We start from the raw sequence: 13,820 nt of genomic DNA, 5'->3' as shown, positions 1-13,820 counted from the left end.
ATCTGAATGTCAATCCCAGTTGTATTCTTTTCTCCCCAGGACCCTCAGCCAGTTAATATGTCTGAGTCCCACACGGTAACCATGTCCAGGCGGGAACCTGCTCAGAAAAGCTGTGGTAAAGGATTGAGCACTGTTTCGGAAGGAGGAATATGCCACTAGCTCTGCTGTGCACCTTTGTGCAACTCACCTAACCTCTCTGGTCTTCCATGTCCTTACCAAAGAAGAGGAACTGACCCAAAGGGCAGCGGTGAGGATGAAATGAAGCCAGAGCAGGCACACAGAGGCTGCAATCTGCAATGCTCTGTTTATGATTAAGGGTTTGTTTTTGTCACAGTCCTACACTCCCTCGGCCTCCTCCAGCCCACAGGACACACGGCCACATGCACACAGCACACCGCACAGGCGCTGAGGACAGCAGGCCCAGAGCTCAGGCCACAGCGTCCTGGGTTGGCCCCTGGCCTCCACTGGTGGTCTTTGTGGAACAGGAGACCACAGCCCACCAAGATGGGTCCCTGAGGCCCAGGCCAGCCTCCCTCCCACCACCACCGGGCCTCCAGACTCAGATGGCCTGGTCCTGCCTCCGTCTCAGGTTGAGCACGCGGGCTGCTGCCAGGAAGGCTGCCCCGGTGAGCAGCTCGGCGATGAAACTGACCCAGCCCAGGGCCAGGGACCAGCCGAAGCGGATGTCCACCTGGTCCAGGAGGGCCCTCTCTTCCAGCAGACACAGCGCCTCCCGGAAGGCGGCGGCCGAGTACGCGATGTAGATGCTGATGCCGGCGAGTGTGATGAGGGCTGCAGGGGACAGAGGAGAGCAGATCTAACCCTGCCGGCCTCCTCCCCCGGCCCAGCCACCCTGCCCTCTCCCAGCGTGTCCTCCTTCCACCCCAGGGCCTTTGCCCAGGCTGGTCGCTCTGCCCCATGCACCCTCCCTTCCCTTCCTTTCCTGATGCCATCACTTACCTCCCCTCCATCCCCATATCTCAGCTCACGTGTCTGTTCTGAGCCTCACAGCCTCCACATAGCCCTCCATCATGGCCCTGGCCAGAACTGCATTTATTTGCTTTGGGGTTTTTGTTTTGTTTTGTTTTCCATTCATCAGTTTATTTTGTTACTTAGATTCCACATAGGAGTGCGATCATGTGATGCTTGTCTTTCTCTGACTGACTTATTTCACTTAGCATGATACATTCCAGGTCCCTCCATGCTGTCTCAAAGGGTAAGAGACCCTTCTTTTTTACTGCTGCATAGTATTCCATGGTGTAGATATACCACAGCTTTTTATCCACTCACCTACTGATGGGCACTTGGACTGTTTCCAGCTCTTAGCTATTGTAAATTGCGCTGCTATGAACATAGGGGTGCATACATTCTTTCTGATTGGTGCTTTGGGTTTCTTGGGATATATTCCCAGGAGTGGGATCACTGGGTCACATGACAGTTCCATTTTTAGTTTTTTGAGGAAACTCCATACTGTCTTCCATCGTGGCTGCACCAGTCTGCATTCCCACCAGCAGCGCACTAGGGTTCCCTTTTCTCCGCATCCTCGCCAGCACTTGTCATTTGCTGACTTGTTGATGATAGCCATCCTGACAGGCATAAGATGCTACCTCGATTGTGCATTTATTTGTGAAATGACTTAGCTAATGTCTGTCTGCCCCAATGGGCTGAGTTCCAGGGGCTTCGAAGATAAGTACTTAGCGCTGTGCTGCCCAGTCCCTGTGCGGTGCGGACTTTATTGAAATGGGCAGCTCCGCCCTTCACTGGCGCCCCCACGTGGCAGAGCTCTGTGGCCTGCCTGTGGCTCCCGCCCTGCACCGCGCGGGTTAGAGGACTTCGCCATCACAGAAAGTTTAACGGGGCAGCGCTGGGTTCGAGACTTGGTCGTGGGCGGACTATTAATGCCAATATTAACCATCGCCGTGGGTTGCACTCTTCCCACCTCCGCCCATTCCTTTCATTGTTTCCCTCCGGGGACCAAGCGTGTGTTGTTTCTTTTTTTTTAAGGCGGAGGAGGGAGGCCTGGGAACAGCCAGCCGCGTGCTGCAGCCCGTCTTTGAAAGCCTCGGGGCTGCCGAGCAAACGGTGCTGCCGTGTGCAAGCAGTCAAGCCGCGCCTGTGAGCGGCAGGTGCACAGGAGAGCAGGCGGCCAGGGCGCGGTCCCTGACAGCCCACAGCCTGCGGGGACGCTCCCCCTGTGGCTCCTTTGGTGAATTCACCGGAGCAATTCTCAGTCCCTGCCCCCACCCCGCTGCCTCCCTCCCGGGACCACAGACCCAGGGGCCCTGGGCTGGGAACGGCTCATTCTTCCCATTGGGATGTCACCTATGGGGAAACTGAGCCCCCGAGGCGTTGGGCCCCCCTCCCCTCCCCTACCCTCCTCTGCTGGGGGTTCCTGCACAGCCCCTCCTGCAGCCGGAACCCCAGGTAGGGTGGGCACCTACCTCCAAAGAGGAAGAGGGTCCCGGTGAGCAGCAGGAGGAGGGAGGCTCGGAGGAGGAAGCTCAGAAACCCTGTCATCCCCCCAAACACCATGAGGATGAGGCTGAGGGGGAGCAGAATCACGAAGGTCCCGTGCATGGCTGAGGAGAGAGGGGGGCAGGCGAGGGTTACCAACGCCCTGCAGCCGGTCAGCAAGCATTTCCCGGGCACCTCCTGGTTTTAATTAACACGGCCATTGCTATTACTAATAATAATAACAACCACAGTGACGGAGGCTCGTCCGTGCGAGGTTTGTGTCGAATAAGCATCACGCTTCATTCCCGGCCCCTGCGAGGTAGGAATTGCTGTGGTTCACCCGCTCATTCGCGCAGCGACTAAGGTTTGCTGAGCGTAAACTGTGTGCCGGGCACATCGGCCCGGCCGGCTCAGTAGCAAACACACCAAGCCTTCTCCCCTCGTGGGGCTGGTATTCAGGGAGTGGAGTGAAGCAGTGGACACAGAAACCAGTGACAGAGTTGAGAGACGGTGACAGACGCGCGGGGAGGGGAGTGAACAAAGCAGAGGGGGGTTGGGGCGGTGGTTTCCCCTGAGGAAGTGACATCCTGGTAAAGACCTGCGGGAGGTGAGGGAGGCAGGTGCGGGGTGAAGGGCGGGGGTCACAGGTCAAGAGGGGAGTGTCCGTGGTGAGGTGGAGTCCCCTGGGGAAGCGGGTGAGGGCGGCATGGAGTGATGGAACGGAGAGGCACATCACATTACAAGGCATGATCAGAACTCGGGTTACAAAATCAGAAAGTACAAGAGAATGAATTACGTGAAAGCCAAGACCCATGGTGATGGGGTGGGGTGGGGAGAGGGCTGGAGGACCTCTGGGGTTTCAAGATCTCCAGATCTAAACAGTTGCCACCACTTTGGGTCTGAGCCTCCTGGCAGCCAAAGCAGACAGGAAACAATTGCAAAGTTCTTTTTCACCAGGCACTCATTCACCAAATGCATACCTGTCATTTGCTGCGAGCTGGGAACCGAGCCTCTTTAGATCTTTTTGGCGACAAGCTAGGCAGGACTACAAATCCTGTCCTCACCCCTTTAGGGCGGGAGCAGCACTCCCGCGGGGAAGCCTATCCCTGCAGCACGCCTGCCACGCCCCCTCTCTGGGCCCTCGGCTCCCAGTCACTGTCCTGGCCTCTGTTCCCTGGTGTTGAGGCATCTCAGTCACTTCCCTGTCTCACCTGCTGAGCCCTGAGTTCCTAGACGAACCCGATCTTGTCTCCTTCTGTGCAGTGGTATCCCTGAGTGTCTAGTCGGGCTCTTAAGGTGAGTGTTCAACAGGCATTTGTGGACCTAATTAATTAAGAGCTAATTATGGCAGTGTTGTTTTTTTTACAATGAGCTTAGGATGTACCTGTGCCTCTGGGGTGTGTGTGTGTGTGTGTGTGTGTGTACTTTGGAGGGAAAGACAGAGATGGAAGGAGAGAGTGACAGAGACTAAAGAGGAAAAATACATCTTTAAGTATTTGAGGGTTTTTTAACTTTGCCTTCTTCATTTTCCACCCGTACTATACACCACACTCAATTCCGTCAAGAAGTAAATAGAGAAGCAGCTACACAGGTCATGCATCGTGTGCTGGGGGTGTGACTGCTGAGAAAACTGGGTGTTTTTCATAGACATCACTAACCATCCCGATATGTTTCCTCCTTCCCCGGGCATGAAAGAGACCACATGACCCCGCCCTCTGATTGGGCAGGGTCGTATGTTCCTGGCCGGTATAGAGCGAGAGGAAAGGCCGGGCAAGGTGAGAGAGCAAAAGCCCCGAGGCACCTGACTGCCCTTCTCCCCACCCGGTTCCTAGGAGGCTGTGGCTAGGAGGCCGTGGCTGGGAGGCCCGTGGCTGGGAAGCTTGTGAGATGGCCTCACTGTGGCTAAATGCATGGATTTCAGGGCCAGGTGGTCAGCATTTGAGGTCAGGCTGTGACTGGGGCCTTGGCATGTCACTCATCCCTCAGAGGCCCCGTCTCCGCAGGTGTGAGATGGAGGTGATGCTACATGGCTCCCGGGGACTCGTGGGGACTCGTAAGGCGTTCAGTCCGTGTCGTAGAGTAAGTGCTCACTAAGTCATCACCCTGCCAGTGATCAGGAGGGTGAGGATAACAATTCAGTGTGACTTCCACTGTGACCACAGCACCTTGTCTTCACTCTCTAAATGCCGCCAGGAAAATAAGACTGATCTCCGTACTCCCCCCACCCCACCCTTCTCTCCCCTCTCCCCTGATCGTTTCCCCCTCCGCTGGCACCAACACCCGGCGGCGGCCCCCCACAACCCCACCCCCACCCCAGGGCTGTTCACAGGAGGAAACTGTGGATTCAGGGGAGGAGATCTTGTGTCCCTTCCTCCCTCCCCCCTCCTTCCCTTCCTTCCTCTCTTTCTTAAAGAAAAAATCCTGGGCAAGGGAAGCGCAGCAGCTGGTGTGAAACCTGGTCCTGTGGGCCTGGTGCCCGCCTGGCCCTGCCTCCAGACGCCGGCTGAGAAATGAAATCATTTCTCATTTAGAAATTAATGAGGTTTCCCAGAGCCGCCTCCGCCTGGCGCCCGCACGCAGGGTCCCCAGATGCTCCGCCAGCTGACTTGATGTACGCATTCGATTAAAAGCCCAGGAAGAACAGGTCCCCGCCCCCCGCCCCCTCCAGCATTGTAAGAGCCCCTGCTGAAATTTAGTTTAGCGTCTTTTATTTTTTTCACGGGCCTTCGCCTTTGTCATTTCTTAATTTTCCTGCAGTCTCAGAGCAGGAGTGCTGTCCTCTCTGGGTATGTGCCCCTCTCCGGCCACGTCACATTCAGAAACTCATGCCAGGGGCCTCGAGAGGGGCGAACTCTGCCGCAGAGCCCGGGACACCCCTGCAGACAAGGTCCCTGTCGGCAGGGCCAGGAGAGAGACCAGTGAGGAAAGGGAGGCAATCATGGCCTTGGACATGTCCAGAGGAAATAGGCATGATGATGGGGGTATGGGGGGAGAGGAACAGGGTGGGCAGTGAGGGGGGGGCACCTCTTTGGATACAGTGGTCGTATTTGTTTCCTCGGGCTGCCGTGACAAATTACTGCCAACTAGGTGTCTTAAATACAACAGGGCTTTCTTCTCTCGTGCTCTGGAGGCCTCAAGTGCAAAATCGAGGTGTCAGCAGGGCCACGGTCCCTCCAGATGCTCTAGGGGAGAACGCTTCCCCGCCTCTCCAGCTCCCAGTGGTGGATGACCGCCTCTGACCACCATTCCTTGGCTTGTGGCAGCCTCACGCCAGCATCTACCTCCATCTCCATACGGCCTTCTTTTCTCGCCTCTGATTCTCCTTTTCCTATCAGGACACTTGGTATAGGCCTGAGAGCCCACCGATTTAACTCAGGGTGATCTTATCTCAAGATCCTTCACTTAATTGCATCTGCAAAGACTTTTTTTCCAAATAATGTCCCATTCCCGGGTACGTGGACCTGACTTTGGGGGGGTGACACCTTCCAATCCCTTATAGTTTACAGTGGGGATGCAGCAGATGATAGCTAAGGTTACTCTGTAAAATTAATGATAATGTTGGCAGGCCATGGTTTCATCAAGGGCAAATGAGTACCCAAGTGCAAGAGATCTTTTTGACTCAAAAATGCTTTGTTGCTAGACAACCACCTGGATGGGAGAAGATATTTGCAAATGATACATCTGATAAAGGGTTAATATCCAAAATATATAAAGAATACATACAACTTAACACCAAAAAACAATCCAGTTTTTTTTTTTAAATGGGTGAAGTGCCTGAATAGACACTTCTCCAAGGAGGACATACAGATGGCCAATCGACACATGAAAAATGCTCAACATCACTAACCATCAGGAAAAACGCACATTAAAACCACAATGAGATCTCACCTCACACCTGTCAGAATGGCTATCATTAACACATCAACAAACAACAAGTGTTGGTGAGGATGTGGAGAAAAGGGAACCTTCATGCACTGTCAGTGGGGGTGTAAATTGGTGCAGCCACTGTGAAAAACAGTGTGGAAGTTCCTTAAAAAATTAAAAATGTAACTACCATATGACCCAGCAATTCCACTTCTGGGTATTAATCCAAAGAAATACAAAATACCAGTTCAAAAAAAAAGTATATGCACTCCCATGTTTATTGCAGCATTACTAGTAATAACCAAGATATGGAAGCAATCTAAGTGTCCACTGATAGACAAAGAAATAAAGAAGAGATGGTGTATATACACAATGAAACATGACTCAGCCATAAAAAAGAATGAAATCTTGCCATCTGCAACGGCATGGATGGACCCAGAGGGTACTGCGCTGAGTGAATCAAGTCAGCCGGAGAGAGACAAATAACAAATGATTTCACTTATGTGTGGGATGCAAAAATAAATAATCAAACAAGACCAAAAAAAAGTGCTTTGTTACAAGGAAAAAGAAAGCAAACTCAGAAAGAAGCTAAGGTGTTCCCGCCAAGGAAAGCTGTGCTTGTGACTGCTCCATGCTCACACTGTTCAAAGAACCGCTGGTTGGGAAAACGGGGCTCCCACAATGCTCGCGAGATCAGGAGCCCCAGGTGGTTGGCTAAGTAACAGATCTACTCTTAAAGACAGCAGGCACCTGCCTTTCCTCCAGAAACACCAGAAGCTCTGGCCAAAGAAGGACGTCTCAGGAACCCTTTCCCACAGAGGGAAATGCCATTGTCTTTTGTTTCAAATCTTGTTAATGTGACTGTGGGACTCCAAGATGGGCCCAAAGACTTTCAGTCCTGTTATGCCTGGTGAGAATGTGGATGTTTAAAATTGTTGTGAATATCTATCCTTGAGTCTGTGGTCCCCAGAACTTAGCCCGCTTGAGGGTGGGGGCTGACCCTGGTTATCTTCATGGTCTCCAGGATGCATTGTGGTGATATGGGAGGAGCAGGACTCTACAAGCAAAGACCTAAGTTCAGATCCTTACTCCACCTCTTACCAAGCAAATCATGTCCCCTCTCAAAAGCCTGCTTCCTCACCTGTCGATTGGACCCTGGATTATCTCCTGGTTTTGCTAAGCTGTTATGGCCTTTGAATGTTAGAATAATTGTTTTTTTATTGTCCTCAAGTACCTTGGGCTCTGTCCCATTTCACAGACGAGAAAACTAGGATGAAAGGTTCCTATGTCAGTTGCTCAAGATGGAACAGCTATGAAGAGTCAGAGCTGGAATGGAACAACAAAGGAGGCTGACAAAGGGTGGTGGGACTGTGACAAGGGGTGTTTAACCCAGCCTGGGAGTGAGGAAGGACTTGGGGGAGAGGAGACAACTTAACTGAAACCTGGAGGACAGATGAGGAGGTGGTAACTGGACAGAGAGAAGGGATAGGTGTTCCCGAAAGAGGGGGCAGAATGTGCCGAGACCTCAAAGAGGAGGTACCCAGAAAGCACACATAGCTCGGCTCTTGCAGCTGGAGAGACAGGCAGGGGTCACAACTAGTTACCTACACTGCTCCCTAGGGCTTCCTCTTGCGGGTAGTTTGATGGAATATATAACATTCTTCTTAGAGAAGATTCAAACAACACCTGTTTGGCCATCCTCAACTCCTCTCTCTTCCCCTCCTCCCCTAATGAACCTCCAGGAATGCTTGAAGGCACATCCGTCCAGTCTTTTTTCTATATATTTCCATGTCTCCCCATATATTTCCCTATTTCTCTAAGACACACACATGGATGTGTTTGATCACCCACAGCATCTCACACTTATAATTGCCAGGCTTGTTTTCTTTCTTAATGGCATATAAAATAAAGATGCATCTTAAAATATTGGCATACACTCATAGAAAAAGTATAATATTGGGAGGTTTGGGGGAGAGGGATAACAAATGGAATCATACTGCCCATAACACTCTGAACCTGCAGTATATCTTCTTGGTCTATGCATGTTCATGTATTACTTTTGCAGGACACATAATATTCCATAGAATGGATATACCACGTGTGAATGCTTAGCCATGACTCCATGCATAGGCACTGCAGCTGAGCCTTCCTTTTCAATGTTACAAAAATGATATGGCAAACCCCCATGCAGTGGAATTACTTTGAATATGATTTTTTTTTTTTTTAGTTTAGAATGTGCGCTTGACTTTCACGGGGCACCTGAAGCCCGGGGCTCTATGCCTGGAGGAGCTCAGACCCCAGCACCTGCTGCCTCCCTGCTATGCACACATCACATAAAAGTTCCCTCCTGGGCCCAGGGAGCCTCTTAACATCAGTATGTCCCAATCCTTTCTCCCAGTCAGTCCCCGCCACCTCCTCTCCTGCTGGAAACCAGTCTTATCAGTTTCCAACCTGCCTCCTCAGAGGATGGCTGGCCAGGCCACTAGCCCTCGGTCCAGCTTCTGCCATTGGTTTGCTGTGTTGGGCAAGACACTGACCCTTCTGGGTCTTGGGTGCTTGTCTGGGGGATGACTAGCCTGACCTTCCTCCTGGGCTCTTGGAAGGTGACAGGGAGGCCAGACACAGGGAGGACTTGAGGTGCAGCCAAGAGGCACTTCCAGTTGTGTCTGGAACACACTGCGCTCTGTCCTGCCTCGCACCCCTGCACCAACTCCTCCTCCTCATCCCTGGTTGCCTGTCTGGAGGAGGCAGAGTAGCACAGCAGGACTCCAAACCCAAAAAAAGCCAGGAGCTCCTCCTCTGGGCTGACGTGGCCTCCGGGCTTAGTACACTCCTGTGACACTGACATTATACTTGGTGTGGCATCATTCTAAAAGGGTTAGAAACTGCCTGCGTTCAAATGCCAGCTCTGCCGTTACTGCGCGAACTTTGGTCATTTACCTAACCTCTCTGCGCTTTGGTTTCCTCGTTTGAAGAGTGAAGATGATAACAATAGTACCTGCCTCTTGGGATGGTTGTGAAAGCTCCATTTTACAGATGAAAAGCCTGCAGCTAAGGGAAGCAATCTGACTTAGAGGAGGAGGCGATGTTCATTGTGCTCCTACTGTGAGCAGTGCCCTCCGAGCTGGGTGCTTTGCTTATGTGACCTCATTTCCTCTCAAAGCAGCCTGTGCCAGAAGTCACACAGCTGATCAGAGGTGGGCCTTTGTCTATGATAGGGCTGACCGGATCCCTCCTGACAAGTAGCAGGTAACTCAGGGCCAGTTAGCACAACCCATCCCCTCCGCCACAGTGATTGGCTCAGACCTGGGCATGTGATCTCGTCTGGTCCAATGAGAAGCCTATCTGAAGGTTTTGCAGAATTATTTAAGAAATAGAAAGTCTCCTTCTACTTGGGTTGCTAAGACTGGGGAGGATTTGAAAACGGAACCCAAACAGGAGCAAAACCCAGAGAGGAAAAGAAAGAAATTGAGTTTAGTTCTCTGGATGCCAGAAGGCTGGAGCTTTCCAGTTACTTGGGCTAAGAAGCAAGTTTAAACAAGTACGATTTGAGTTTCTGTCACTTGCCATCAAAAGACTCCTGGCTGATACAACTAGACTGTGGCTCTTTTATCTCCACTGTGCTGAACTGGATGACCTCTCTTCACCAAAAATTATTCCAGGCCCTGCCTGCTTGGGTTTTCTTGGAGGACAAATCCAAGCTTCTTCCCATTCTCCCCCACTAGGGCTTGGCCAAGAAGCTGACCCAGAAAACATGCTGCCTTGACAACTAGCCTCTCTTCTTCATGGCCTCTGCAGTGGGTCCTTAAAGAAATAGAATATCTTCACATCATCAAAGAGCTTGGACAAGATTCAAAATTAGTTCTGGGGATAAAAAGATTCTGGGAAAAGCTCTCTCCAGGGGTGATCTGCAGCAAGCACACGGTCTGAAGGGCGCCCTGCTCTCTTCCATGGGTGACATAATGGTGATAATAGCAGCTACCACTTAAGGGGCACTTACAAGGCCAGGCACTGCCTACGGCTCTTTAAAAACACTCTCCTATTTCATCCCTTGCATATCCTTATGAAAAGAGATGACAGTTATGCTCATTTTCCCCAGGAGAGGTATAGAGGCTTGACCAGGTCACACACCTAGTTGGCAGTGAGGCTGAGGGTTAGACCTAAGTCAGAGGGTGCACAGATAAACAGACTCTGGATTTGAGTTTTGCCTGTTTCTTAAAGTCCTGGAGCACACAGGGGCTTTGCATCACCAAGTTTCACAAAAAAAAGCCAGACCAGTGCCACCCAATTTACCCATAGATGTGATCAGTAGGCAGAATGCCAACACCCAGGCCAGCAAAGGATCAGCACTCCATAGATGAGGCCACATCTACAAGAGGCTGGAGAAATGGTCAAGAGGACTTGCCTTTATTGAGCATGTATTATGTGCCTAGCACTTTTAGATGAAATCATTCTTTCATGCAGCATAGACACCCCACAATAACCAGGCTCTATGTGAGGTGCAAGGTAAAGTTATATTTTATCATCCAGCTAGTTCGTGGGAGCCTGACCACACCCCCTCATGGTTTTGACATCTCATTTTGAAAGAAGTGGAAAGAGAAGCTCAGAGAGGTTAAGACACCTATCCCAGGTTCACAGAGGGTCCTGGTAAGGGACTGAGCTGGGATTTGAACCCCAATTCCCTTACTTCAAGGTCAGGAACTCGATTATTCTTGAAACAATGCTCCAGGAACTCCCAAAAGTTCCTCCTGGTCCAGCTTGGGGCTGAGGACAGAGTCCTTGGTACTCCATCTTTTGTCAAGTTCTCACATACTCCTGGTGTCTGGAGGATGTCTCCTTCAGTGGGACTTCATGCAGTGGTGTGCTGGAACTGGGTCATATCAGCTCACAAGACCCAACTATTACATTTTAGGGATGAGCCCGTTAACATCATGTTGATAGCTAGAAATTGACCACACTGGAAATACTTACACCACAGAAATTGGCAAACGCTATAAATCAAGACTTCCTTCCCCCAGAGAGCCAGTTGTTAAATATTTCCTAGCAAGCCGCTGGACTACAGAGAAACAGTTCTGGTTCATTAATTTACTCATTCATTCAACAAATATATACTGAGTTCCATCTCTAACCTATAGTCTGCATTCACTCTCATACCTGCTCAGAAAATCTTGCTTCATGGCCTACTCTATGCCAACCTCTGTGCTAAATACTGGGGATTCCGCAGTGGCAAGACAGGCATGGTCCCCGCCCTCATGGAGCTCACAGTCTAATGAGGGCATCAGATTTTAACCCCCAAAAGGTCACACAACCTGTATTGGGAGTAGAAGCTTGACCAAGCCAAGCTGGCAAGTAGGAGCAGACAGACTCCAGGTAGAGGGTATGACATGTGCAAAGTCCCTGTGGCTGGAGGAAACTTGGCATGTTCTCAGGGCGGGCCCAAGGCCAGCATAGTTCATAGCTAGAAAGAAAAGAGCGAAGGGGACCATGGAATTGGAAAGGGACCTTGGCAGCCCTAGTGGGCCATGTTAGGGACAAGCCCCAGTAAGTCTATCAAAAACGGCCCACATTTTGCAAGGTCTATGGAACTCAGTCCTCATTGCCTCATCAGATCCTTTCTCCGGCACCTCCCAGCCTCAGTTTCCTTGCTGGAAAAATGAAGATGGAAATGGAGGCTGTGGGGTTAAATGGCAACATAGATGGACAACATTTGGCTCCGTGCCTGGCCCGCTACAAGCTGAACTATTACATTTCTCTCCCTCCCTCCACAAGTGTTCTTTCGGCCCCTGTCTGCCTTCTTGCATTCCGTCCTTTACACCTTCACTGCGTCCCAAGCGCTATGCTGGGCACTGTGATAAGAGGCGGGCCTTCATCTATGATAGGGCTGGCGCTCTCCCCTACTACACGTACCATGTCACTTAGTGATGTGGGAAATCAGCCGTGACCAAGGCAGACGCCATGGCCCCTGGAGGGAGAGGGCTGTTTTGCTGCCTCCGAATTGCCTTCCCTGAATCATTCAGCAAGTATTTATTCCATCTGGCCACAGCCAGGCAACTCCTCCTCAACTCCCCACCTCCCTCCCGGGCGGCAGGAGTCCTCCCTCGCTTTTGTATCTTCAACAGGGAGGATACAAATGAGGCTGACATGGGTGCGCCTGGTGGTCCACGGGATCAGACCTGCTCTCTTTTGGGCATTCAGCTCCCCAGCTGGTGAAGGTGTCTCCGGGGATCACCCGCCCTCCCTCATGCCGCTGTCCGTCTAAAATGCAACTGCGAGTTCCCCCATCTGTCTCCCCAGCGGGTCTGCGAGCTCCTGGAGGGCAGGCCTGGGTCTTACTCCTCAGCACCCTGCCTGGAGCACGGAAAGCCTGTCGTCAGCGTTTGTCGAACGAATCCTAGACCGCACCCTTTCCAGGTGCAGCCAGAGAGGCCCTACCTACTCCCTCCTCCCGCCCCCTCCGCTCCGCCCCGCCCCCGCCCGCCTGTGGGAGAGGGGCTCCCAAACTGGTGGCCAGCCCCGGGGTCTCCCTCCAAACCCCCTTCCCGGACTCACTGAGAAGTTGTCGGCTAGAGTCGCTGACCGTCACGTTCTCCTGCCAGAAGGGGTTCATCAGCGGCGCGCACGGGCTCTGGACTGGAGGGGGTAGAGGAAGCAGTGGGCCGGCGCCCTGGAGTGGGGACCCCAGCCCGCAGGTGCCCCCAAGCCCCCAGGTGCCCCACCGGGAGCGCGAGTGGCGAGTTGGTCTCCGAGGGATGCTGGCAGCCACCGCTCACTGCCCACCTCCCTCCCGCGCCCCGGGACCACGCGTTCGAGGCTTGGCGGCTCACGGAGGGGTGCGCGCCCAGCAACAGGTCCCCGGCCCCTTACCCCGGCAGGTCCGCCAGAGACCGGAGTGCGAGCTCAGAGGCTCGAGCTGGCTGCGGTTGGCGCCCCCGGCACCGTCCCGCGCCTCCCGGGCGCCGCTTTCCAGCCGCCGCGTGTCGATGATGTACCAGAAGTCGGTGCCGATGGCGGCCGCCAGCAGCACGAAGCTCAGCGACCCGGCCAGCGCCGCCACCCCCGCCAGCACCGCCAGGGGCACCCGCATGGCCCAGCTCCCGGTCCGCTGCCCGCGCCGCCCAGCTGGGGTCTGGAACCCCGGCCCTGGACCCCGATCCTCCCCCCAGTCCCTGGCTCCGCCCCTCAGAGTTCACCTGCTCCCTCAGACCACACTCCCTCCAGCCCAAGCGCACCCTCTCTTCCCTCTCCTCACTTCTTCCCCAGGCCCTTCTCCCTCCAACCCCCATCTCACTCTCCAAGAACCCCCCAGGGTTGCCCATTCTGCCTGCCCTCCCTTTCCACCCCAGCCTTCCTTACTCTCCCTACACCTCCTCTTCAACTCCCCGCTCCCTCCCTCCCTCGCCCGCCCTTCCACAGCTCCTCTCCCCGCCCCACGGTGCGCCCCCTCCTCTGTGTGGGGAGTCTGGGCGGTGTAGGGGAGGAAAGGTGGCCTTCCACAAACTGGG

General features: G+C 53.1%; 1 protein-coding gene across 2 annotated transcripts; it reads right to left on the bottom strand.

The window, feature by feature from the left end:
- Nucleotides 1–559: 559 nt before the first annotated feature.
- Nucleotides 560–13,402, bottom strand: TMEM114 (transmembrane protein 114). Of its 2 annotated transcripts, XM_006090382.3 has the most exons (4): nt 13,183–13,402; nt 12,868–12,948; nt 2,442–2,579; nt 560–792 (listed from the first exon to the last, which is right to left on the bottom strand). In XM_006090382.3, exons 1-4 carry the CDS (start codon nt 13,400–13,402, stop codon nt 560–562), a joined length of 672 nt encoding a protein of 223 aa, XP_006090444.1. The 2 variants fall into 2 exon arrangements, with proteins under 2 accessions (XP_006090444.1, XP_023610970.1); XM_023755202.1 differs by lacking the exon at nt 2,442–2,579.
- Between the last annotated feature and the right edge of the window lie 418 nt (nt 13,403–13,820).

The sequence above is a fragment of the Myotis lucifugus genome, unplaced genomic scaffold (assembly GCF_000147115.1).
Source record: "Myotis lucifugus unplaced genomic scaffold, Myoluc2.0 scaffold_72, whole genome shotgun sequence".
NCBI classification, from domain to species: Eukaryota; Metazoa; Chordata; class Mammalia; order Chiroptera; family Vespertilionidae; genus Myotis; species Myotis lucifugus.
This window is presented reverse-complemented; position numbering and strand designations above follow the sequence as displayed.